We start from the raw sequence: 20,857 nt of genomic DNA, 5'->3' as shown, positions 1-20,857 counted from the left end.
CGGTTTCGGCTTGGTATATTTTGGATAGCAGTCCTTTATTAGATGTGTCTTTCGCAAATATTTCCCCCAGTCTGTGGCTTTTCTTCTCATTCTCTTGACATTGTCTTTTGCAGAGTAGAAGTTTTAAATTTTAACGAAGTCTAGCTTATCAATTATTTCCTTCACGGATTGTGTTTTTGGTGTTGTATCTAAAAAGTCATCACCATATCCGAGGTCATCTAGGTTTTCTCCTAAGTTATCTTCTCGGTGTTTTATACATTTATGTTGTACATTTAGGTCTGTATGCAATTTGAGTTAATCTTTGTGAAGGGTGTCTAGGTTTATTGTTTTGCGTGTGACTTTCGTTTGTTCCAGCACTATTTGTTAAAAAGACTATCTTTGTTCCATTGTTTTGCCTTTGCTTCTTTGTCAAAGATCAATTGACTATACATATTTTTGGACATGTTTAAGGCTCTGTGCTATCCTGAAGTAAAGAAACCTAATCATCTTGCCCAAGTCCAAAATTTGCCTGATGTATTTTACGATGAACTGTCCTCGAATGCCCCCTTCTTCTCCTTCTCCTTCTTCTTCTAGCAGAACTTGAACTGACATTTATTGGACAAACAGTTATTGAGATCCTATCGTAGGTCAGGCATTGTCCTACTTATGGAGAACCCAGCTGCGTGTATGGCAGATATGGGCCCTGCTCTTTCCCAGCAAAATCCGGAGAGTTCATGTTGTGCATGCCAAGCACTTGTCATGCTTCATGTCATTTAATCCTCGCCTGTGCTCTAGGTAGGACTTAGATGGTATTGCCCCATTTTACAGACATGAAAATGAGGCTTGCAGCAATTACGTGACATCTCCACGGAAACTGAGCCAACAGGGCTAAATGACAGGTTGGTATTCAAACCCTAGGACCTCTGACAGCCGAGCTCAAACTCTTAAACATGAATATGTGTTCTTAGAACACTTGGGAGTTACTGCTCCAATTCAATGCCCCTCTCAGCCAAGGCCAAATCCCCACCCGACCCCAGCCCCAACCCAACCCAGCCCCAACCCAACCCCAACCCCAACCTCAGCCCCCTAGCCCTGGCTTCGTCCTTAGTCCTGGAAAACTCCTAGTCATGCTTCACAACCCTGCTGAGGATCTCGAGGAGCCCCATTTGTTCCCTGGGGAACCTCAGCAAAAATACCAACCAAAACAAACGAACAAAAGAAGCCTCGTGAGTCCAAGTGATAGTTTTTACAATTCACATTTATTTTGGAAAAAAAAAAAAAAGGTTCTGCTAAAAATACTCCTACAAAGGCATTGGAGCAACAGGGTCAGGGGCGCATGGACACAGCTGGTGAGGTTTCCTTGGTCACAGCAGTGGGGGTCCAGGTCTGACCCACGGCCATCAGAACCCCTGACCGCATCACTTCCCGACCCCCCAACATTATCAGGAGAATCATGTTTATGACCAGAAGAAACAGCGTTCCATGGCCATCAGAACCCCCGACCGCATCACTTCCCGACCCCCCCAATATTACCAGGAGAATCATGTTTATGACCAGAAGAAACAGGGCTCTATGAAACCCTGCCAGACCGCCCCAGTTGAGAGTTCTGGCCTGATGGCCCAGGCTGGAACTAACACCTGGGGCGGTAGGGGCGGGGGTTGGGGGTTAGGGCGTGGGGAGTCCAGGATAGCGGCTCAGACAGTGGCTCTGGGAGGTTAGGATGTCCAAGTGCCCCCAAACAGAGTGCCCCCCCGGAGATCTGGGATTTGACTGGCAAGGGCCTGACGGTGGAGAGGGGCTGAGTGGGGATCACTGGTAGCAGCATAGCATAGTGATTGGGAGGCAGATGCTGGGGTCAGAGACCACTGGCAGACTTTGTGACCTGGGAAAGACCCCATGCGGGTCTCTGAGTTCCCTGGTCTGTGGAGCAGGAATAATCGTACCTGCCTCGCAGAGCTGTGTGAGGATTAAGCGAGACACTGTGTATAAAAGGTAAGCATGGCCTCTGGCACATTGTTGGCACTCAAGAAATAGCAGCTGTGATTAGGATTTGGGGCTGAGCCTGACCAACCAGTAATTGCTCTTCTCTGTACTCCAAAGAGGCTGGCTGTGAGTGAGGTTCCTGCCAGGCCTACCCTGGGCCTGCCTCAGGGGCGCCACCTCGTGACCCCTGCCCACCAGAGCCCCTGTCCATGGAAGGGAAAGCAGACAGACTGATTACTGAGCTACGAGCAGTCCAGAGGCACCTCCACGGGCTGGCCTCCCAGATCCCATAGGCCAGTGGTCGGCAAACCGCGGCTCGCGAGCCACCTGCGGCTCTTTGGCCCCTTGAGTGTGGCTCTTCCACAAAATACCACGGCCTGGGCGAGTCTATTTTGAAGAAGTGGCATTAGAAGAAGTTTAAGTTTAAAAAATTTGGCTCTCCAAAGAAATTTCAATCGTTGTACTGTTGATATTTGGCTCTGCTGACTGATGAGTTTGCCGACCACTGCCATAGGCAATAGCCTCCACTAGAAAGGGTCAAAGGGCCGTTGGAACGGGGCAGGGACTGTATGGCCATGACGCTGTAACCCGAGCGGCTCTGGGGTTTGCAGCACGACCCTATGGTTTCCCAGCGCTAAAAAACAAACAACAAACAAACAAACAAACGAACTGGCTCTGCACAGGAAGGTGGTGTACCTGGGAAGACGCTTCAGCAAATCCCTGGCCCTGCAGCCTCCTCTTTGGGGGAGGGGTGGGAGTTCCACCCCAGATGAGTCCCTCCCCAAACCTAACTAGTGGGGCCCCCACTTGGCCCCTGAGCTGAGCTGTCCAGCCCACCAGCCAGTGGGCACGGCGGTCTGCATGGGGCCGTGCTCAGCTGGGGCGGCCAGATGTGGGCAGGTCTGCTCCTCTCCCAGGGAGAGAAACCCAGCCTCACAGGAAGGGTCTTGGCCCCTGTCAAGGCGCACCTCTGATTCAGACTCAAAGGGGGAGCTGTTGTATTTGTTTTTACCTGCCCCCACCCTCCCTCACCATCTCTCTCTCTCTCTCTTCTCATTCTTGCTCTTTCTTTGTGATTTGTCCCTGCCACGGTCCTCAGGTTTGGGGACCAGAGATGAACAAATGGGACTTGAAGTCTCAAGAATTAGCAGCATAGAACCATATGGTGATGGAATGTTAAAAACATGGAATCCTCCCACTGGGATCTTAGAATCGGGGGCTTTCGCCATCGTGGAATCTTTGACCCATGGAATGTTAGAACTGCACTCTCTGCAGGAACCCAGAGTGTATGTGGTCCTGGCTCTGACCTCCTCCCTCCCCTCTCCCTTTCCCCTCCTCCAACATGGCTGTTAGACCTGAGTAGAGACAAGGACCTTCTCTCCCTCACCCTCCTCCAGGGAAAGCCGTGTGTCTTAGTCTGGGAAGCAGGGGGTTGGTGGTGGTGGGAAGGGGGGGGGAGGGGCATATGAAGCTCCAGGTCCAGCTGGCAGCCCCATTCTGCCTTTGCCTGGCCCACCTGGCCAGGTGTTGAGTGAACAGCTCTGGATTGTAGCCTTGGGGTTTGTGGGGTGCCCACAGGGTGGCCCTGGGGGAGCTGCCGGGCCCCTCTGCAGTATTAAGTTCTTGCTTTATCTTGCTATATCAGCTTTCCTGAGGCAGCCTCCACGCTGGGAAGCTAAACTCAGACAGACTCAGGGTCTGGGGGCGGGGGGTGTCTGTCTAATTTCCCTGAAAGCTTAGCACAGTCTGAACACATTCCTGAGGGTCAGCCCTACCCCCACTTCATGGGTCCTAATCCATGTCTGAGTTTGGGCATCTTATCTGAGGATGTCCTGCTTGGTCCTAATCCCTGTCTACACCAGTCCCTCTCTCCGCAGACATCAGGGCACAGGGCGTCGAGGGGAAAGGGAAGAGAGGATTTTAGTCTGGAGGAGTCTCCCAGGAGAGCTTGTTAGAAACAGAGGCCCCTGGGCCTGACCTGGGGGATTCTGACTCGGGGGGTTGGGGAGGAGCCTGTGGGTCTGCAAGCTGAACAAGACCCCGGGTGATTCTGATACAGGTGGGCGATGGCAAACATTTGGAGGAATCCTGGGAGGTGGGAAAGAGGGAGCCCCGAAGGCAGAGGGCCTGGAGGGAATCCTCTGGCAGCACCTGTGGGCATCTGTTTCCTCACCGGGAGAGAGGGGATGGTAACAGCCAAAAGGTCTCTGATGTATGGTAAGTATTTGGTGATTAATGCAATCCCTGTGGCCTCAACCTCCTGTGACCCGCCTCCAGTGGGGTGTCCTTGAGCTTGCCTGTGTCAGAACAAAGGCCAAGTCACTCTCTGGGACCAACACTCTGACCTTGGTTTCCCTGAAGGGACACTGGCAGCTTTGAGGCCGTTCTCCAAGATGTCTTATGGCATTTCCTGGGAAGCTGGGTCAAGGCCGGCAGGTGGTGTGTGCATGCAGAGTGGCTCCCCAACTTCCCTCTGGGTTTCCCCAGCATAACACACTGTTGTAAAGGGCAGGACCCCAGCCCCTTCCTGGGTGATCCCACCAGGGCCAGGGCCACCAGGGCAGAGATGGGCATCCTAAGCAGTTGGTATGCCGCCATGCCACCTCCAGCGCACACCAGTGCTCCGCTCTGTCCCCTCAGGGCTCTGCCATGCCCGCCTTCCTGCCTGCCCAGGCCGTCACTGCCACCCACAACTACTCAGCTCTGGTCAGGGCCTGGTAGCGCTCACAGAGGCCTGGAGGAAATGGGGCGGGTATCCTCAAACGAAGCTGAATTAAGAATCCAACCCTGCTGCTCCCAGCAGCTGGAGTGACTCTGGATTAAATGCGTCAGTGAGGATGGGTAATGAAAACAGCAGGGCCTGGATTCTCCTGGAATAAGTGAGGGCTTCTCCAGGGGGCTCTTCTTCCCGGGGAGGGGGAAGCTGTGGGGCACCCTGCCCCCACCTGATGGCTGACCCGACTCCTCCTGGAACCCGAGGCTCACTCTGCTACTCTTCTGCTCAAGAACCTGCTGTGGCTGGACTGGGTATCATGTGCAAACTGCCTCACCCTCCGAGTACATCAACCCCCACTTCCCAGCACTCCCTCTGGCCCAGGCAGACACAACTCCTCATTGTTGGAGCTTTCCAGCCTGTGAATTGTTGGTTACACTCCACCGCCCACCTGGGATGATCTCTCTCTCAACCTCTGTCATGTTCAAGACAGCCTCCTCCATGAAGCCCTCCCTGACAACCCCAGCCCATTTGAGCTTTCCCTTCTCTTACCAGCCAGCATCAGACACCAAGTACTTGATGTCCTCTGATGGAGTGTGTGGAGTGGGCAATGGAAGCAGATAAACACAGCCTTGCTCTGCCCATTCCTGGTTGGGTAATGCTGAGCAAGCTACTTCCCCTCTCTGAGCCTCAGTTTCCCCCCTACCTAGGGGAGAAACTAGTGCCTCCTCACCCAGCTTACCCAGTCTAATCCTCTCATTTTACATGTGGGAGACTGCGGCTCAGTGATGGGAAGTGACTTGCCCAGATCCACATCTTAAGTGACGAGAGCAAGGCTGCCAGGACGCATTTTCCCTAGCAACCTGCGGCCTCCTGTCCTTCGAATGCATTTGTACTACTTTCCCTGGCAAGACTCTTCCATCCTTGGGTACCAGTCTTGGAAGTACAGGGGCCCAGGAGAGAGCCAGGAGTGGCCAAGGGCTCAGCACTGGGGGGAGGCGGGGACCAGAGGCCTGGGTCCTTCCTGTGCTTCAGCCGGGTGTGAGGCAGAGCTAGGCAGGGGCAGGGCCCCGGAGCTCCCAGCCTTCTGGAGATGAGCCCCTGATTGCAGAGGGGTGCAAGGCTAGTGACTGCACACAAGGGGGTGGCAGAGAGCTCCCTGAGCGGAGGCAGTGTGGGGACCAAGTAGAAAAGATGGGGAAAGCCCAGCTGATGCCATATGAGCAGGAGGCACCACTGGTTAGTAAACAGCCACTGCCCGGAGTCCCTTAAGTGTCTGCTGCACTTCCGTCATCTATGCTGATCGGTCTGCCCACGTCTTCCCGGTTGATAGATACCCTCCCCCGAGAAGAAGCCTGCTGATTATCAACAACAGCTCATTTTGGGGGCTTCTGGAGCAGCAGGAGCAGAGGCGATGGCACCGCTATTACCCAGTCTGGCCTGTGAAGATCGGCTTGTCACCCTCTCGGAGCAGCTGGTCCCATTTCCACGGTGCCCTGGCCCGTGTTTACAAGGCAGCTTTTCTTCCCTCAAGTACCAACTGCGTGCAGAGCGGCCGGAAACTCCTCTCACACGGCTGGGCAGGTGGGGCTGGCACTTGGGGCGAGGGAGCCAGGAAAGGATTAGTAACCAGGCAGCGGGCAGGCGGCTCAGAGCCGTGTGCCCGGGCCAGCAGCTCGGCCGGCCCCTTCCTGCTGAGAAGCAAGAGGGGGTGGGGGAGCTGCTCCAGCAGCAAGAGGATGGATGGAGGGTCACAGTGACAGCTGTCTGTCATCCTGAAATGGAGACACCGAGGGTCCGGGGAGCACCCTTACTCTTGAGAAGCAGGCACGAGGGGGCCCAGGACCACTGAGGACGCAGGGCCCTGGAGGGTGGATGGGCAGACATGCTGGCGAGCAGACACCAGCCTATCGGCTTAACGCAGGAAGCCATCTGACAGGAAGCACCGAGTGCCAGCCCCTGTGGTGGCCCCAGAGCAGTGGGAGGGGGGCGGGGGGCGGGCAGGCTGGGGAGACAGAGTTAATCTGAAGAGCATCAGGGCAGCTCTCTCCAGAAGGTGACCTTGTGTGCTGGGACAGCTGCCACCCGTGCTGGGCATCTTTGGGGCACAAGGGTGGCCGACTGGGCCAAGACTGGCCAGTTCTAGGGAAACCAGCCAAGGCCTTCCCTGTGGCTTACTCTGCTGTTCCCCCCTCCAGTGGGGGGGGGGCATGCTCCCCTCTAATCCCTTCCTTCCCTTTGCATCTCAGGCTCTGGAGAACAGGTGAGTGACAGACGACAGGCTGGTCCATGCTGGATGCTCTGTCGGACCACTGAGAGGCCTTTAGCTGGGCACCTGTGACCTGGAACTTGCCCACTGGTCAGTCTCCCATGGACGAAGGGAAAGGTCCTGAGATGAGGCCTCCCTGGCCTCCCCGCTTTAGATTCCCTGCCTCCTCCTCCACAAAGAATTCTGAGTTTATGTGAGTGGAAGCCCATTTGCGCAGAGATAAGGTAATCAATCATTCCTGTGGCTTTGACTGGGGGTCCATGAGTACTCCGGGACCCTCACAGTTCCACTTCACAGCTCGCCTAATACCTAGACCCCCTCCTCCTGGCCCGGGTGAGCTGAGTGCACCGCTAACTCCCCGCTCCCGATGCATCCTGCAGAGGCAGCAAGCGTTACTTCCAAGTCACTTCTTCCATTGCCTGTGCTTCTGACAAGCCTGAGCCGGAAAGGCCACATGGACTTCAGCGTCCTCCATGTGTTTTCTCAGCCCTGGGCCTTCTCTAACCCTGAGCGAGGAAGAGCATCACGCGTCACTAGACAAGTTCCAAGGGTGCCAGGGTCTCTCTCTCAGAACTTACAGAGAACAGAGGTCTTTTTGTAACTAAAGTGTTTATTTCCATTCAATTCACTAACCGGTTGGCCCGCTCAGGTGCCTGCATTTGCTCACAGGAGGGAGACCGGCCAGACCCCTTGGCTGATGGGTTTTCCCATGGCCAAGACTCTTCAGATCTGGGCTAAGGTCTGGAGGAGGGAAGGAGCATGCCTGCACACGTCTCTGAGGGCGATGCTCTGGAAGCTGGGATATCACAGTGAATGATCCGGGTCCGGGCCTGATGCAGCGTGGTTTAGGCTCCCAGAGGCGACACTGGGATCTGGCCATGGGAGGGCAACTCAGGAGCCTCAAAGGGGCCTGTTTGCCTGGAAAGCACGGAATATATTGGGGCAGAAGGAGAGTGGACAAGTGGGCAGAGAATTCTGGCGCTGCAGCCCCGGAGCCTACTTCCTGCTCAATCGGTTGCTTTCAAAAAACAGTCCCGGGGGAGGGGATGCTCCTTCCCCTTGGCCCCCCAGCTCTGCCCAAATCTCACTCAGTCTATGAACGGCCCAGAGGGCCCCGTGGCAGTTGGCTTTGGTGAGGCCTGGCGGCAGGTGGGAACTCTGTTCAGGCGGAGGAGGGAAGGGTGTCAGTGAAAACCATATAAAAATCCACGTGTGTGCATATAAAATCTCGCCCTTGGTGTATTGCCTAAGTCATTAAGCTGAAAGCACCTTCTTCCTAGAGAAGGATCAAGTCCTCAAAAGGTAGGAAATGTCAAAGTGTCACTTCATTGTCATTAAAAAAACAAAAAACAAACAACCAACAAACAAACCCCTAAACCAAATTCACCCCTGACCAAAATATCCCCCCCCAGTCCACGAACCGCTGTAAACAAACCCAGACGCAGGAACAACCGTCCTCAGTGGCAGTTGTAGCTGATGGTAGTCACGGCAGCACCAGTCCTCCACGTGGGGGCTGTCGGGAGTGGGCGCCCAGTGGGCCGGGCGGCCGGCTGTGCACGTGATAATGGACGTGGAGCTGCAGACCTGGGGGGTGGCAGCCTCAGGAAGGCTGACCTTCCTGGGTGCCTGTGTTCTCCCTGACCCAGGAAGACCAGGGTCCCTTTTCAGCCCCATAAGCCAGTAGGAGAAACACGTCTTTTTCATTGGAGTTCCTCAAATATTCTCCAAAGACAGAAAAATTCTTCTGTTTGCCCAGTGGCAGTAGGAATGGGTATTCCCAGAGTGGCTCCCAAGTGGCTCCCAGGTGGCTGCCCATCTGTCCGCCTGGCACGTGGCTGTTGAGCGAGGCCTGGAAGAGCAGCCTGGGGGCAGGAGAGAAGAGTGACCGTGGTCTCTCCCTTTCACATTTGTTTTCCTGAAAGTGTTTCTTGGCTCCGGCCAGGTCGCCTTCCCAGAGGGAGTTGGAGAGAAACGGCTTCTGATCTCCAATTGGACAATCGCACGAATCTCCCAAGCCCTTTTTCTTTTCCCCCAAGAACAACGATCGCTTTCCTTAGGAGAATCCTCTTTAAAAAAGATTCCTTGTATTTCCCGCCCCCTCCCAGGATGGATTTCCTTTTGTCCCCGTTCCCTTTTCCCCCATCATCTGAGTGGCACGTGTTCTTGGCGACGTCTCGTGGCTGGCCGGCTGCTTGGTTCTTCCTGTTGCCGTGGCCTCCTGGCAGGTGGCTGACCCTTCGGTAGACAGAGAACCAGGGAGGCCGGCATGTGGGGTGGAGGGGGCGGGGCCTGGAGGAGGAGGTGAGCCGAGGCAGGTCAATGTCAAACCTCCACAGACTGGATCTGGTTCATCTGTGCCCGCATCACCTGGATACTGTTCAGGATTTTTTTCTGGTGGCCAGCCAAGGTGACCCCGACCCGGAGAATGTCCCTTTGGGAGAAAAGCACGTGTGTTAGGGAAATGTGGGGGTGGAAGGGACTCTGGGTCAGGCAGAGAGCTGCCTGGGCTTCTCCAGGGTTTCCTGCTAAAGACAGCAAGGGGCCCAGCCGGCGTGGCTCAGTGGTTGAGCCTCGACCTATGAGCCAGGAGGTCATGGTTCCATTCCCAGTCAGAGCACATGTCCGGGTTGCAGGCTTGATCCCCAGTGGGGGATGTACAGGAGGCAGCCGGTCAATGATTCTCTCTCATCATGAATGTTTTTCTCTCTCTTTCCCTCTCCCTTCCTCTCTGAAGTCCATACAAATATTAAAAAAAGAGAGAGAGCAAGGGAAGAGGGAGGGGTGTGGGGAGGGGTGGGCATCTGGAGCTGAAGTGAGTGACTACATGAGGTGGAAGGAGCATGTGGCTGGGAGTCAGGGGATCGAGGTGAGCCATCTCCTCTGCTTCTGGGAAAGGAACCTGCATTCCCTAGGCACCCACTCTGTATCTCTGTTGCTCCTCCTACAAACCCCCAGTTCACAGAAGGAAAAACGGAGGCTGAGGGAGCTTCTGTGATTTGCCCAAGGTCACTCAGCCAGTGGGTGGCAGGCGGACCTGGGTGTCGATCAGAATGTGACTCCCAAGTTGGCCATCTCACCCTTTGGTCCCCACATTCTTGCTGGGACACTGCCTATTTTCCACTGTCCTGAGCCCTCCGCTTGGGAGGGTGGGCGGAGGCAGCTGGGCACTTACTCCATCATCATCTGTGACACGACATCGAAGGAGGTGAAGCCGGCATTGGCGAAGCTCTCCTTGTACTGCCCCATCTTGATGGCCTCTAGCCACTCGTCCACTGTGTTAAAGCTGGTGTAGTCGGGGACCGTGCGGTCCAGCAGTGGCAGGTTGATTCTAGGGGTGGGGTGGGCAACAGAGACGGTCAGGGCACATGCTAGCAGAGGGGAGAGGGTACGGATGGGCTGCATGTGTGTATCCGTCAGCATGAACACAGGTGAGTGTGCGTGTATGTGCGTATCTCCCTGTGGGTAGTTGTGAGTTTGAACCCGCATACATGTGCACACATACATGTGTGAATATGAGAAAGCAAGTGTGCAGGACTCAAAGCTGGGGCTACCCGGAAAGTCTGGGGAAGCCTCTGCAGGGACCGCGTGTGAGGCGGGACACACATCCTATTTCAGCAGGAGGGAGTTCCGGGGGACTCACTGCTGATGACCCTCCTCCCCGAGTGCCATTCTCCATCCTTGTCCACCCTGGTTGTGCTGTAAGAAGCCGAATTGTGGACCGACTCCCCAAAGTCCAGACAAAGCTGGTGCACTAATGGGAACAGCTTCCTGGCCGGCTCATTAGGCTAAAGCTCACAGTATTTGTACCGGAAAGTCAGGAGCTGTTGACTCAGGGTCAAGGTGAGAAGCGACAGGTAGAGGCCAACACGAAGATCTGTTGGCCACACGAACTAGGTGTGAGAGTCTCTGACACAGCTAGCCCTGGACCCCTGCCCCTCAGAATCCCTGTGTAGTTGAGAGTCCCAGAGAGTGCAGGGTCATGAGTGGGGCCTGTGACAGTGCCCAGGCAAGGCTGTGGCGGCTACAGGTGTGATGAGCCCTCTGTGGGGGCACGTGTGTGTGGTGAGTCTGTACTGCTGAATGTGTGTGCTCAGGTGCCTGTGTATGTATGTAAGAGCGAGTGTGAGAACGGGTATATTCATGTGTGAGATTGTGTGTGTGAGAGCATAAGCATGAGCATTTGTGCCTATGTTCATATATATGTGTAGGACTATGTTCTTGTGCGTGCGTGCACGTGTTTGTGTGTGTGTGTGGGTGGGGGCTGTGTCAAGGAGGATGCAAACACAGAGAGTACAGGTTTGAGTGTGAGGGTAGTTCGGGAGGAAACTTAGTGATGAGTATTTCCATTTACTAACCAAGATTCTGCTAACTTTTCTTAAACACAGTCCTATCTGACCACTCTTTAAAAGTGCTTCCTCTCCCACCCAGCGTGCTCTGTGTCCTGCACTCCTCTGCACCCCAAAGCAGTGCAGATACCCAACAAACTATCCTCCTCCATCCCAATTCAGGCAGAGTATCTGCTTGAGGCAGGGTAGCCAGGGTGGGAGGGCATTTGGAGAGCGTAAGGGCCAGCTGGGGCGGAGCCACAGAGAGGGGCAGGGCCATACCCAGAAGAGAGGGGCGCCATGGCTTTGAGGCTGTTGGGGTTGCGGATCATCTTGTCCAGCGTGTTGACAATCTGACCAAACTTGGGCCGGTGGTTGCGGTCCTTCTGCCAGCAGTCCAGCATGAGCTGGTGCAGGGCGCTTGGGCAGTCCATGGGCGGTGGCAGCCGATAGTCCTGCTCTATGGCATTGATTACCTGGGGACAAGAGAGGGGCTGAGTGGGGTGGGTGGGTGGGTAAGAGCATCTTCCCTCTGGCCTGGCCTACCTTCCCCCCAGTGCATTTCACAACACACCTATGTGGTTGCCCTCCACCTCTTCCAGGCCACCTTCCAGGTCCAACCCGGGGATGGGCCTCCAGGTATCGCCCCAGTCTCACCTGGCAGCTGGGTGCTTGCCTCCCCCGCCCCAATCTTAGGGAATCCAGAACCCCGAGATAGCCTCTGCCTCAGGATCCACCCTCTCCCCCATCTCGGAGCCCCCTCCTGGCTTTGATGGCCTGAGGACTCCTCCTCCTGGTTCCTGACCACACTCTTGACTTCAGTGCCGTTTTCAGCTCCAGGTGAGAGATGCCTTCCCATCACAGGCCTCACAGCACAGACCTGTACCCTTCCCATGGCTCCCGCCTGGCTCCTCTGTCAGGGAATGGAGCTCAAACACCTGCCTCCCATCTGTCCTGCCAATGGGCCAGACTCATCTTCCCCAGCTTGACGGGGTCACCCTCCCTGCTCAGGCAGCTCCTTCAAGTCCGCCCTGTCTGCATTGCTGCAAATAGGAATTCCTTGAGTTGACTTTCAAACATCCCATTATTGAACCTCATCAACCTTTCCAACCAGCTTTCCTCTCCACTGCTCCCAACGCAACCCCTCACCACCCCACCTCTGGGCCTTCTTTCCACTGGAATCAATCCCTCACGTCTGCAAGTCCCGCTGCTGTGTGAGGCCCTCTGTCCCGTGAAGACTTCCTGGCTGATCCTAAAAGTTTAGCACCTGATCCTAAAAGTTCCCGATAACTGCATCTGGTTCCCGGAATAATTGTCCCCAAATTAAACACTTGAGGGGCAGGCATAGTCTCATTCAGGGCTGGCCACAGGTGAATACATGCTCAAGATTTGCTGATTGGTAGATGATGGACCTTCTTACTCCTGAGCCCCTGGAGGGTCCAGGGTCCTGTGCAGACATGTGACTCAGCCATTACAGGCTGGCAGCTGCCCTTGCCCAGGACCTCAGAGATGGTGCGCCCACTCTCTGGGGGATCAGCAAAGGCCAGGAATGTGGGATCCCCCCTTCCCCACTGGCTGGCCAGAGACGCTCTCTCCTGGAGACTTACGTCCTGGTTGGTCATGTCCCAGTAGGGCCGCTCCCCGTACGACATCACCTCCCACATGACGATACCATAGCTCCACACGTCGCTGGCTGAGGTGAACTTCCGGTACTGGATGGCTTCTGGGGCTGTCCAGCGGATGGGGATCTTCCCACCCTGTGGAGCAGAATGAGGAGGGTGGACAGGTGGGAAGCGGACCGGTCTGGCCTCTGCTCTCAACATGCCCTGCCATATGCTCTGTGCTGCACCAGTCATACGAAGCATCTTACTGTTCCCAAACTCACCATACTGCTTCAGATCTCAGGGCATTTGCACATGCTATTTCTCTGCAGGCAGTAGCTTTCCCCACTCTCCCATCTGGAAACCTCCTTCTTGTCCTTTAAGTCCCTCCGAAAGTCTTTCCTTTAAGTCCCAATTGTTGCTCACTCTGTTGAATCCTACAACTATGTCTGTATCTCCATCAAGGATTCACTTCCCATACAGAGCAGTACTCCGATCATTTGCTACTTGCCCGGCTCCGACTGTACTATCTCCGAGCTCTCCGAGGGCAGGGACTGTGCCCTGTTCCTTTCTGTTAAAACCCTTCCCCAACCCAAACTGCTTTCAGGAGAGAGTCGTGAGCCTGGGCATTCAGGATCTCCAAGATCTGGCCGTGCCTAACTTCCCAAACTCTTGCTCACCACTTTTACCTCGCAGCTTGCATCCTGGTATCATCTTACCGTGAGAACATGGCATCTGACTAACTTTCACTGGCCCTTCAGCCTTCAGCTCAGATAGCACCCCCTCTAGCAAGCCTTCCTCTGCCTCCCCAAGCTTGTGTCCTGGCTCCGAGCCCTGTCACTCCATGTTGCTCTGTACATATGTGTCCCCCACCAGCCTGTGAGCTTCAAGAGGGCAGGAACCATGTTTCTGTCGCTGCATCCCCAGGGCCCAGCACGGTGCTTGGCATGAGCAGGTGAAAACGTACTGCAGGGAGAGTTGGATGTGTATGCCCTCTCTCCTGGCACCATTGTTCCCTGCGCATCTTACCAGGGCGCTGGTGTAGGTGGGGTCTGAGGTATCATCCTCCAGAAAGCGTGAGAGGCCAAAGTCAGACACCTTGCAGACCAGGTTGCTGTTGACGAGGATGTTGCGGGCGGCGAGGTCGCGGTGGACGTAGTTCATGTCCGCCAGGTACTTCATGCCGGCCGCGATGCCCCGCAGCATGCCCACCAGCTGGATGACTGTGAACTGCCCATCGTTTTGCTTCAGGAGAAGTGGAGAAAATGCAAAGTCAGTGGAAGGGTCTGAATCAGACTCTGGATCATGTTCACAATGGGAAGGCAGGGCCTCACCCCCTGGTCTAGGCTCCATTTCAGGGGCTCAGGGACCGTAGGCCCAGGGGAGGCCAGTTTCAGGGTGGTGGAGAGAACAGACTGTGCAGCAGACACGGCTGGTTTGAGTCTGGCTCTACCCCTTGCTGTCTGTGCAACCTTGGACAAATGACCTAGCGTCTCCGAGTCTCAGTTTCCTCGTGTGCGTGCTAAGTGGGGATAAGTGACAACCACCTTCCAGTACTGTCTGAGTTAAACAAGAGGGTATATGGGAGGGGCCTGGCACATACGAGGTACTTGAAAAATATCTGCTAAATGGCAGCTAGGCCAGTGGCATACTTCCGACTCCTCGTCAGTGCTTTCCGTCTGTCTGGTTGACTGCGACCTCCTAGGGGGCCTGGAGTTTTCCTCGGTGCTCTGAACTCCTCCCCTGGCCTATCTGCTCTGGAGGAATCCAAGATTCAGTGAAAATTCTGGACTAGGGGTCTAAAGACCTGGTTCCAGTCCTGGCTTTCACCTTGACCCTCTGGATGACCCTGGGCAAACTCTATCTCTTGAGCCTCAGTTTTCCCTTGTGCATAATGAGAAGGCTGTCTAAGAGCATGGATGGCAACCAATTTTAGGTTGTATGCTAACTCTGATCAACTGGTTGTGGTTTCCTGGATTGAGTCCGAGATTTGCTTTGGAGTGTGGTTGGAGAGATTTCTGGGATTGATTAGTGATGTCGGCCGTGGGCAAGGGAATGGAAAGTGGCAAATGTACAGGCCATTCCTGATCTAGATCGTTTCCAAAACCCTTTGAGGCTCTGACTGTATATGAAGCTATATCTGCCACTCCTTTTCCTGCCCCGCCCATGGTCCCCTACCCGGAGGAAGGAGTCCAGGGAGCCATTCTCCATGAACTCAGTGATGATCATCACGGGCGTGCTCTTGGTGACAACACCCTCCAGGTGAATGACGTTGGGGTGGTCGAACTGGCCCATGATGGAGGCCTCGCTCAGGAAGTCCCGGCGCTGCTTCTCCGTATAGCCCGACTTGAGCGTCTTGATGGCTACAAAGATCTCTCTCTTGCCTGGCAGTTTCAGGTGGCCACTGCACACCTCACCAAACTCCCCTGGACAGACACACCAAGAGGGGCAAGATGTCACATGCCAGGTGGAAGTGTCACCTCCCCGCTCCCTGTAACCCCCACTCCGGGGGCCTCCTCAATGTTCAACTCATCCTCTTGGACCCAGAATCCCTTTGTAGACTATGGGGCCCACCTTTGAGAGTCAGAGTAAACTCTTCATGGCTGTCCCGTGGTGTTTGGATGGCAGGGTGTGAGGATATAGGGGGGCCTGGGGAGATGGAGGGTGGGACATGGGATGAGTGGTGGGAAGGACAAAGCACTGGACTGAGTCCAGAGAACTGGGTTCCAGACTTAGCTCAATCTCTGATGTGATTGTACACATTCCCTCCCAGCCCTGTGCCTCAGTGTCCTTATCTGTTGATGAGGTAGTTTTACTGGATGACCTTTGGGGGACTTTTCCATTGGGCATTCTGAGCCTTCAGGCCTTGGACGGTCCTCGGAGGGTTCTGCCCCACATCCTACGCTGTCTCAGGAGTACACATTGGGGTGGATACACATGGTTAAAGTCGCAGTACCTGGGAGGGCACCAGCCACCTACCTGCTCCGATCACCTGCTCAATTTTGACACAGGAGATGTCAATTTCCTTGGCAAACTCCCGCACTGCCTCATTGGGGTCCTCATAGGTGAATGGGTCGATGTAGATCTTCATGCCTGGGGTCACTGAGGGATAAGACGAGGCTTGGTCAAATGCACAGATTCAAGATGTGGACAAATGGAAAGGGGAGAGCCAATCCATCCATGGATGGACATATACCCCCATGTGGTCCCCCCCTAAGAACTTGGCCACCCCCTGCAGGTCACTTGAGCTCTCTGGGCCTCGGTGAGCAGATGGGCACTGAGCAGAAGGGTGAGGGGAACAGATTGCTCAGCGGGGATAGCAAATAGGTTCTAGTTCTTGTTCCAACTCTAATGGACTTCCTGGAGCTGCTGAAAGACGGTCAGGATTGATTAGCAATGTCTGTTATGCGTGTGGGCATAAAAGGAAGAAAGGATAGATAGGGTTGTCACTCTTGTGACAGAGAATCAGGAGGAGGAAGTCAAGAAGGAAAGGGGAGAATGGTAACAAAAATACAGAAAGAGCAGGCAATAGACTGTGTTCTTGGGCTTCTGCTAAGGAGGTCTCCCTATTTTTCAAGCCTTCTCTCCCCTCAGGAGACCCTGGCTGCCTCAGCCCTCCCAGGCAGCGCCAGAGCCTGGAGTCTGCCTCACCATGGCTCCTGGGACCACCTCTGGGGTCCCCCATTGGCCAAGTCTTTAAACCTTTCTGGATCTCAAATTCCCTGTTGATCAGCATGAGGCAGGATATGGACATAATTCCTGATCTGATGTGAATTTTTATTTTTTTATGCAGCGGAAGGAAGGAGGTGACTTGGATGTCAAAGACCCAATTCTGACCCCAGCACTGAGTCCACAAAAGCTTTGAAAAAAAAGGGAAAGATGATCCATCCCACATTGCCCCTCCCAGATAACTGGTCTTCCGCTTCTCTGACCATCTGGCCCTCTCTCAGCCCAGGCTTCCCTCTAGCTTCCCCAGCTCCCTGCCCACATCCTCCCACTGCTCTGGGGGCTGTGACTTCCTGGTAGCAGCTGTAGGAGTTGGGAACTGGAGTCCCTGGGTCATAAGTAAGACTTGGTTGGTTGATGAGTGGGGCCATCAACCCTGCGCAGCTAGTGTGACCTTGGACATGCTAGTTGACCACTCTCAGCCTCTGTCTCAGACATTCCAGGAATCCAGGAGGTGGAACCTCTAAGTAGGGATTGGCAAACTGGCCCACTATTTGTTTTGTAATAAGGTTTTATAAATAAAGTTTTATTGGAACACAGCCACACACATTCCTTTTGCCTGTGGCTGCTTTCACGCCACAGTGGCTGAGTTGAGTAGCTAAATTAGAGACTATATGGCTCGAAAGCCTCAAGTATTTACTATCTGGCCCTTTACAGAAAAGTTGGATAACCGCTGCTCTAACACATGAGCTTTATTTTGGATTATTTGTCTAACAGTGGTCCGCAAACTCATTAGTCAATAGAGCCAAATATCAACAGTACAACGATTGAAATTTCTTTTGAGAGCCAAATTTTTTAAACTTAAACTTCTTCTAATGTCACTTCTTCAAAATAGACTCGCCCAGGCCGTGGTATTTTGTGGAAGAGCCGTACTCAAGGGGCCAAAGAGCTGCATGTGGCTCGTGAGTCACAGTTTGCCGACCACTGGTCTAGCCCTTTAGGTCAGGGTTTCTTAATCTGAGTCTGTGAACCACTTGGCAGTTCCAGGGTGGGTTTTGGGGCGGGACAGGGGGTGGAGTCTGGTAACCTCTTAAAATGGAATGCATTTATTATTATTGCCTTTTTGAATTAGAAAAGTAATGCATGTTCCTTATAGTCTGAAAATTCTGGGAGTAAATATTGTTGAAAGTAAAAGTTCTCCAAAATCTATCCCGGAGTGTACATTTTTCTGGGTTTTCCTATCTTGTAATTTTATATACACACATATGCAAACTTTTGTTTCTCTGGCCATAGGATCCAAAACTTTTAGCAGTCTCAGAGGAGCCTGGGACCCTCCCCACCAAAGGGGTTAAGACCCACCAGGCTAGCCTGTGGGAGCCTGGGAGGAGGGGGTGGGAGTGTGATCTTCTCTCACGTTGCCCTTCCCCGGCACACGGCATAAAGCTCTGCACACAACAGACACTCAGTGTCAGAGCTGAGCAGAATCCAGGTGACTGAGATAGAAGAATAGCAGCTGCTATTTACTGAGGCCTTTGTCTGTGCCTCACCCTGTGCCAGGGTCTTGATATGCTTTCTCTCTCTCCTCTGCCCGACAACTCGAGGAAGGTATCATTATTCTCATCTCACACATGTGGGAACTGCAGCTCAGAGAGGCAAGTCATCTGCCCAAGGCCACACAGCTAGCCGGTGGCACAGCCAGGATTTGAACCCAGGTCTGTCAGGCTTGAGCCAAGGGCCAGTCCTCTTAATGACCATGCTCACTGCCTCCTGGATGAAGTCCAACCAGATCTGGTCCCTGCACCTTCCTCCTGGAGTATTCAGCCAGGACTCCTCCTTCCCCAAGTCAACCCCCCTCAGAGCAACACAAGCTCCCTGGGGGTGCTCCTTTTCTTGTTCGGACTCTGATTGGCCTGTGGGTCTTGGGGGCTGACTTTTAGCCTCCCTCCTCATAGAACTGGGGGAAGCCCTTTCTGCTGGGTCAGCTGGGAGGGAGGACAGGAATGGGTCAGTTCAGGGTGCTGAGGAGAAGCACAGAAGGAGCTCAAAGCCTACCTGGGTGCTGCTAACCGATCAGATGCCATCCCCAAGTCTCGGCCAGAGTGATGATCAATCATGAGGACAGGGGCAAGTGCCTCCACTTGGCATTCCATGCCCTCAGTGATGGGCCCCACGGACAGCCCCCTGGTCTTCTACATGCCGGCAAAAAGTTCCTGTCTCTGTGCTTCTATCCGTGTGGCTCCCTCCAACTGGATCACCCTTCTCTTCCTCTTTTGTCCAGATCAAATGCCACCTCCTCTGTGAAGCCTGCCTGGATCCCTCCCGTGGAGACCCATGCTTTCTCCTCCGGCTCCCGCAGCCCTGTCTCCACACCCACTCCTCTGGCCCTGAGGTCAATATGGCTTTTTTACCTTGTATCAGGGCTCCTAGACATGCATGCTCCAAGCCACGCCCCCTCCTTTCTGGAACACTCTGCCGCCTGGGAGGGCTTGCTTTACCCTTGCTCCTCCAGGGCACAGAGGCTGTGCCTGTTGTTCATGCCCCACCCCAGGACCTGGCAAGGAGGGTGCTAACTAAATGCTTTTTGATGGAAGAATTGCATCACTCATTGACGTGCCCTCTTTTCCCCTCTCCACCTCGTTGGGGTCATGAATGCCTTTGAGAATTTGGCAAAAGCTATGGATCCGCTCCTTGGGAAAACATCCACATGTGTGTACACTCCCATATTCAGAATATCATTTTGGAATTATAGGCCCTGAAGCTCTAGGGGTCTGTGAGCCCCAAGTAATGAGCCCTAGAATATTTTCTCTGGAGTACCTATGTGAAGGTGGTCCACAGGAGATGATCAAGAAACACTTACTGAAGGCAGGACTCTGAGGGAAGTCATCCTGCTTCTGTGACCCTTCGGTTTCACCTCACCATTCAGAGCACCATTGGCTCGCAACTCAATGTGGATTCCCAGGCAGCAGACTCTGTTCTAGGCACTCGCAAGGTACTGACCCCATTAATCCTCCTAACAACCCTACCAGGTAAATGCTATTTATTAGGCTGAGCCTTATGAAATTGTCACTATTTGACTGCTTTGGACCTATGAAAACGGCAATTTTATTTGGTCCAACCTAATGTTGTACCTCCTTTTTCTTGGGTGAAGAAAGGATGGCATAAGAAAGGTGAAATGACCTGCCCAAGGGGACACGGACCAGACAATACGTGGCAGGAGTGGGGTTTGAATCCAGGTAGTCTGGCTGAGTCTACACTGCCAGCGTTTTCTGCTGCTTCCCAGCTCGTCTCTTGGAATCAAAGGCTCGTGGCCACAGCCTTGCACAAGACCTGGCTCCCGGGAGGGGCATTTGCTGAACTGAGGTTGCATGAGGACCCCTGCAGGCAGGCTCTTCAGAAAATACTGGGCTGTTGTTTAGATGAGGCATGACTGTCAGGGCCATCACCTCTCATCCTGAACCTGCGTGGGAAATTCAGGATGAGCGAGGAGAGACCGGGCATTCAGAGACCTGGGTTTGAATTCTGGATCTGCCAGAAATGATGTCACAAAGAAACAGGACCTACCTCACAAGGGGCTTGCAGGGATTCAATGAGAATCTTTTTAAAGGGCTTAGTAGAGTAGTTGGCAAATAGAAGGCACTGACTAATTGTTAGCTGTTATAATGAAGAGTTGGCTATTGTTAAATATTATTACAAAGCACTTTAATATCCATTCATTTATTTAATTCTCACAATTTTGTGAAAGAAGTATCATTCCTGCTACTTCCCATATAAAGATGTCAGCCCGGCCGGCGTGGCTCAGTGATTGGGCATCGACCTATGAACCAGGAGGCCATGGTTCGATTCCCGGTCAGGGCACATGCCCGGGTTGCTGGCTCGATCCCCAGTGTGGGGCATGCAGGAGGCAGCCGATCAATGATTCTCTCTCATCATTGATGTTTCTATCTCGCTCTCCCTCTCCATTCCTCTCTGAAAAAAAAAAAGAAAAGAAAAGAAAAAAAAGAGAAAGAAATCGATAAAATAAATAAAGATGCCACGACTCAGAGAGGTTCGATGACTTCCCCAAGGCAACCTAGCTGGCCAGTGGCGGAGTAAGAATGAGACATCAGGTCAGTCCCTCTGGCTCCACATCCAGGCACCATAGCAGGTGCTGAATGACGGAATACATGAGCCCGCAAAGGGGACTTCAGCCAGTCACACACCTCTCAGCTTCCTCCCGTGCCCTGCCCACACAGGGCTGCCGGTGGGCCTGGGACCCCAGGGCTGGCAGTGCTTCGAAACGAACAGTCCTGCTCGGACACAGGGAGTGAGCCTGAGCTTTCGA

The 20,857-nt window shown here is 53.9% G+C and overlaps 1 protein-coding gene across 1 annotated transcript in view; it reads right to left on the bottom strand.

The window, feature by feature from the left end:
* Positions 1–9,013: 9,013 nt before the first annotated feature.
* EPHB2 (EPH receptor B2) overlaps positions 9,014–20,857 on the bottom strand; it is a 117,402-nt gene continuing 105,558 nt past the window's right edge. Inside the window, exons 9-15 of the mRNA XM_008148112.3 lie at positions 15,850–15,972; positions 15,049–15,296; positions 13,900–14,115; positions 12,877–13,026; positions 11,552–11,745; positions 10,117–10,272; positions 9,014–9,375 (exon numbers count right to left, since the gene is read on the bottom strand). Coding sequence (XP_008146334.1) covers positions 9,267–9,375; positions 10,117–10,272; positions 11,552–11,745; positions 12,877–13,026; positions 13,900–14,115; positions 15,049–15,296; positions 15,850–15,972 — 1,196 coding nt within the window. The 3' untranslated portion in view covers positions 9,014–9,266. The remainder of the gene's footprint in view (positions 9,376–10,116; positions 10,273–11,551; positions 11,746–12,876; positions 13,027–13,899; positions 14,116–15,048; positions 15,297–15,849; positions 15,973–20,857) is intronic.

The sequence above is a fragment of the Eptesicus fuscus genome, chromosome 9, assembly GCF_027574615.1.
Source record: "Eptesicus fuscus isolate TK198812 chromosome 9, DD_ASM_mEF_20220401, whole genome shotgun sequence".
Taxonomy (NCBI): Eukaryota; Metazoa; Chordata; class Mammalia; order Chiroptera; family Vespertilionidae; genus Eptesicus; species Eptesicus fuscus.
Note: the sequence above shows the minus strand (reverse complement) of the source record. Positions and strands in the feature narration are given on the sequence as shown.